This window comes from Schistocerca serialis, chromosome 2 (genome assembly GCF_023864345.2).
Source record: "Schistocerca serialis cubense isolate TAMUIC-IGC-003099 chromosome 2, iqSchSeri2.2, whole genome shotgun sequence".
In the NCBI taxonomy this organism is placed as follows: Eukaryota; Metazoa; Arthropoda; class Insecta; order Orthoptera; family Acrididae; genus Schistocerca; species Schistocerca serialis.
The window spans coordinates 205,693,027-205,699,026 of NC_064639.1; the positions used below are offsets into that span (position 1 = coordinate 205,693,027).

Consider the following 6,000-nt stretch of genomic DNA (forward strand, 5'->3'; position numbering starts at 1 on the left):
TTCGTAGCACAATCCTGTCCGTCATGTAATTACCACACACTGGTATACTAAATTCATACTAACTCTCTGTGAAATCTTCCTGAAAAGAATAGCTGAGGGCTACTTTGATGATTACACCACATGCTTCAGGTGGTCAACTTGGTTTACACAAGGAGTGTAACTCCACAATAATTTTGATAATTAAAATAAATTAGATCGAAAAGCAATTTACAAAAGAAAAACCTCAAACTGGTTACTATCGTCTTACTATTAACCTGATGGGTCAAACAATTGTATAAGCACGTGGTACTGGTCTCACAAAGTACACCCCACGTGGGTTGAACATAAAGAAAAGTTGCTATATTGAAAAATATTGTCAAGACGAGACGTTATAATCGCACGCACTTTCGCATTTACGATTGATGATCTTAGTTAGAGTTACTGATCAACACGTGGTTCCACTTTACTCACAAAGTAGTGACAAAGCAACTTCCGGAATATATTCTGAACTTCACACTCGAATTACACTGCGTAGCAATTTAAGATAACATTAGATATTTTAGAGCTAAACCTGAAATAAAGGTGATTAAATTTTCAGTTAGGCTGAACTTAAGAAATCTATTGTCCTACGGACTTAGCAGACACGCGCTTAGCCAGAGATCTTACCACTTCAGACGCTCGCCACGGACAGACTGCCTGGGCCCCTACCGAGGGTGCTTGACAGATACAAACGAAAGTGACCAGAGAGGCAGCTTCCTATACCAACATGACAAGGGACGGACGGGACCATACTAAGGATAGAAACCTCTTTGCTTTTAGAAAGCCTAGCTACCTGTTCCGACGTTGGTCCTACTGTTCTCTAGCAGACAGGCTTGTCTGCTACCATCCAGCATGCAACTAGAAATACATTTACTCATTCATCCTCTCACACAGAATCGAAGTGGGATGACAGTATCTTATCATATACAGTATATAAAAGAAAACGGATGTAGGTTCCGTATGAGACTGTGTGACATGAATTACATATAAACTGTGTTTTACAGTGTAGTAGTGTGACAGATCGTTCTTGTTTATGTGTAAAAGTAACACTTTCCACTACTCAGTCTCCTCCCAGATAGTCAGAAACACAACAGTAATTTTAGAAGAGGAATTTATGCCGTAAATGACAACAGATTTAAGAAATTAACATGAAAGGAATCCAACAGAGACCTTTCAGTATTAGCAAAGGCAATGTCGTCGTCCATCCGTTGCCACAGCCCATTAACGGCAAATTTCGCCGCACTGTTCTAACGGTTAGGTTCGTCGAACATCCCACATTGGTTTCTGCCGTTATTTCACGCAGAATAGATTGTTTGTTTCTACTGAAATCTCACCAGAAAAGCTACTGTTTTTGGTCGTTAAGTGAAAGACGCCGGCCACTGCGTGGTCTGTGGTGAGAGGTAACGACTGAATTTCGGTTTTCGCATCGTACATTCGACAGTGTGGCTCCAGAAATATTGCATTCCTTAACGATTTCCGAAATGGAATGTTCCATGCATCTAGCTCCACCTACCATTCTACGTTCAGAGTTTGTTAGTTACCGTCGTGCGACCATAATCACCTGAGTGCAGCCGGCCGCGGTGGCCGAGCGTTTCTAGGCGCTCAGTCCGGAACCGCGCTGCTGCTACGGTTGCAGGTTCGAATCCGGTCTCGGTCATGGCTGTTTGTGATGTCCTTAGGTTAGTTAGGTTTAAGTAGTTCGAAGTTCTAGGGGACTGATGACCACTGATGTTAAGTCCCATAGTGCTCAGAGCCATTTGAACCATTTTTGAACCTGAGTGCAAATGACAGCTGCAGCAATGGACTGCCCTCTTATGCCTTGCGTAAGTTCTACTACCGCCGTTTGTACGAGGGTATTTCGGAAAGTAAAGATACACCGCACGCCAGAGGAACAGAAGAGTTTTGGCGAGCAAGTTGGCAACACTGGTGTTAACCTTGAACCGTTAGCTTTCTCCTCGCGGTCGTTCGGAAGTAAAACGTTGCTTCTGGTTGGAGTAGGTCGTGTTTAAAATGTCTGCGCCGATTCAGAATCCCGCCAAATGTGTAGTGCGCTCCGTCATATGTTTGCTTCATGCAAAAGGGCAGCGACCAGCGGATATTCACAAAGAAATTGTTTCTGTTTATGGGAACATTATGAACCGACAAAATGCAACGAAATGGTGTCGTCATTTCTCTGAAGATAGGACCGATGTTCATGACGAACAAAGAAGAGGTCAGCCATCTGTGATCTCTGATGCCCTTCTTCAGAGAACGGAGGAAGCAGTTCTTGCGAATAGTCGTCTCAAATTAAACTAATTGTATCAGATCATACCGGACGTGTCAATGACAACTCTTTATGACGTTGTGACTATCAAGTTAGGGTACAGGAAATTGTGCGCGGGCTGGGTTCCAAAACTGTTAACGGAAGAACACAAAAAGAAAAAGATGGACTTTGAACTCGACTTCCACACACGCTATGCTGAAGCAGGTGTGAGTTCCTTGATCACATTGTGACAGGTGACAAGGCGTGTGTTATCACCGTACACCTGAATCCAAGCAACAGTCAATGCAATGGCGCCATTCGAATTCACCAAAAGTCAAGAAATGCAAAATGTTTATTTCATCGAAGAAAATCATAGGTTCTGTTTTTTTTTTTTTTTTTTTTTTTTTTTTTTTTTTTTTTTTTTTTTTTTGGGACAGACACATTCTTCTGTTGGAATTTATGCCTCCTGGAACGACAATTAATGCTGCTGCATATTGCCAGACTTTGAAACGTCTTCGAAGAGCAATTCAAAACAAACGCAGGGGAATGCTGACAAGTGAAGTCCGCTTGCTTCATGACAACGCTCGGCCTCACACAGCGCTCGTAAGCAAAGCACTACTCAGATAATTCAAATGGGACATATTGGACCATCCGCCGTACAGCCCGGACCTTGCTCCCACCGACTTCCATGTCTTCCGTTACCTGAAGTCACATCTTGGTGGAAAATCATTCCACGACGATGAAGAGATCAAAGATGAAGTTGAAATATGGTTCCGACAAGAGGCGGCAACCTTCTATGACTGTGGGATACAAAAGCTTGTGCACAGACGTAACAAATGTTTGGATAACAGGGGTGATTACGTCGAAAAATAACAAATAATCCAGTTAATAAGATGTAACTGACGTTTTCTAGATAAATGTTCTATTTAAGGACTGCGAGCCATTGTATCTTTACTTCTTGAAATGCCCTCGTATATATGCTTACTCCTATCCCACGACTTTAGTCACCTGAGGGTGGTCCATTGATAGTGACCGGTCCAAATATCTCGCCAAATAAGCGTCAAACGAAAAAAACTACAAAGAAGGAAACTCGTCTAGCTTGAAGGGGGAAACAAGATGGTCCTATAGTTGGCCCGCTAGATGGCACCGCCATAGGTCAGACGGATATCAACAGCGTTTTTTTTTTAAATAGGAACCCCCATTTCGTAATACATATTCGTGTAGTACGTAAAGAAATATGAATGTTTTAGTTGGACCACTTTATCCGCTTTGTGATAGATGGCGCTGTAATAGTCACAAACGTATAAGTACGTCGTATCACGTAACATTCCACCAGTGCGGACGGTATTTGTTTATTGATACATTACCCGAGTTAAAATGGACCGTTTACCAATTGCGGAAAAGGTCGATATCGTGTTGATGTATGGCTAACGTGATCAAAATGCCCAACGGGCGTGTGCTATGTATGTTGCTCGGTATCCTGGACGACATCATCCGAGTGTCCGGACCATTCGCCGGATAGTTACGTTATTTAAGGAAACAGGAAGCGTTCAGCCACGTGTGAAACGTCAACCACGACCTGCAACAAATGATGATGCCCAAGTAGGCGGCTAATCCGCACATCAGTAGCAGACAAATTGCGCGAGAATCGGAAATCTGAAAAACGTCGGTGTTGAGAATGCTACATCAACATCGATTGCACTCGTACCATGTTTATGTGCACCAGAAATTGCATGGCGATGACTATGAACGTCGTGTACATTTCTTCCACTGGGCACAAGAGAAACTACGGGACGATGACAGATTTTTTGCACGCTTTCTATTTAGCAACGAAGCGTCATTCACCAACAGCGGTAACGTAAACCGGCATAATATGCACTATTGGGCAACGGCAAATCCACGATGGCTGCGACAAGTGGAACATCAGCGACCTTGGCGGGTTAATGTATGGTGCGGCATTATGGGAGGAAGGATAATTGGTCCCTATTTTATGGATGGCAATCTAAATGGTGCAATGTATGTTGCTTTCCTAAGCAATGTTCCACCGATGTTACTACAAGATGTTTCACTGCTTGACAGAATGGCGATGTACTTCCAACATGATGGATGTCCGGCACATAGCTCGCGTGCGGTTGCAGCGGTATTGAATAGCATATTTCAAGACTGGTAGATTGGTTGTCGAAGCACCATACCATGGCCCGCACGTTCACCAGATCTCACGTCCCCGGATTTCTTTCTGTGGGGAAAGTTGAAGGATATTTGCTATCGTGATCCACCGACAACTTCTGACAACATGTGTCAGGGCATTGTCAATGCATGTGCGAACATTACGGAAGGCGAACTAGTCGTTGTTGAGAGGAATGTCATTACACGTATTGCCAAATGCATTGAGGTTGACGGACATCGTTTTGAGCATTTGTTGCATTAATGTGGTATTTACAGGTAATCAAGCTGTAACAGCATGCGTTCTCAGAAATGGTAAGTTCACAAAGGTACATGTATCACATTGGAACAACCGGAGTAAAATGTTCAAACGTACCTACGTTCTGTATTTTAATTTTAAAAACCTACCTGTTACCAACTGTTCGTCTAAAATTGTGAGCCATATGTTTGTAACTATTACAGCGCCATCTATCACAAAGCGGAGAAAGTGGTCCAACTAAAACATTCATATTTCTTTACGTACTCCACGAATATGTAATAAAAAATGGGAGTTCATATTAAAAAAAACGCAGTTGATATCCGTTTGACCTATGGCAGTGACATTTAGCGTGCCAACCATAGCACCATCTGGTTTCTCTCTTCAAGCTACACAAGTTTCGTTCTTTGTAGTTTTTTCGTTTGACGCTTATTTCGTGAGATATTTGGCCCGGTCACGATCAATGGACCACCCTGTAAAAACTGTTGGAACTCGAATTGGCGCTAAAGGTCACATAGCCAGAATGCCCGTACTTTTTACTGCTAAAAGTGGATGCCAAGGCGCAGCTTAGCTGTTGTTCGGTTTCGTGGACACCTGTTGAGAATTCTCCTGCTAGGATATTTCAAAGATTTACGCTCTGCTTTATTGTTACGGCAGAGTTGCGGGAAGCATGGTATTTTCACGGCTGCGCGGCTAGTGCAGAAACTCGCCACAAACGCATTTACAGTCTTTTACAGTTTGCGCATGCGGGCGCCGCGCGAGGGAGCTCCTGTGAGAACTATCCCCACTTCTCGCCTCTTTCGTTCTCGCCCACGCCGTCCAGTCGCTCGCGAGCAGCTGCGAACCCGTTCCTCACCGGCGGCGCGTAATTTAGTTTAGCAGCGCGGGCCCAGGGTAGCTGCCCCTGATCCTCCATCGTGATTGTTTTCCTTGCTTAACGGGAATGAATGTTACTGCAGCCGACTTTAATGAACTTACGGGATTTACGGAGTTCTCGCGGAATCTATTTTCTCTGCTATAAACTTATAGTGCTCGTAGATTCGAGTTATCAGCTTTTAAGGTGCAGGATTAATTCGAAAGGGGGATGCGCTCGGTCCTCGACAAAACTCGAACGACGTCCTGCTGTAATAACAGAACTGTCTCTTCCCTGTACTTAGAAGAAGATTTCATTGTCTCCAGCTCTTCTGCGGAGTGAGACAAGGCGGGATAGGGTAGCAAACTTTGTTACCACACCTTCAACAAGTTTCTCACTTTACGGTTGTTAGTTCTCATTAATATAGCCTTACAAACTGCCCGCATCACACGAAAGATCGATGAAACT

The 6,000-nt window shown here is 43.7% G+C and overlaps 1 protein-coding gene across 1 annotated transcript in view; it reads right to left on the minus strand.

Annotated features, from left to right (window-relative positions):
- LOC126455845 (uncharacterized) overlaps window positions 1-5,595 on the minus strand; it is a 104,524-nt gene extending 98,929 nt beyond the window's left edge. The window contains exon 1 of the mRNA XM_050091606.1: window positions 5,475-5,595. Coding sequence (XP_049947563.1) covers window positions 5,475-5,595 — 121 coding nt within the window. The remainder of the gene's footprint in view (window positions 1-5,474) is intronic.
- Window positions 5,596-6,000: the final 405 nt, after the last annotated feature.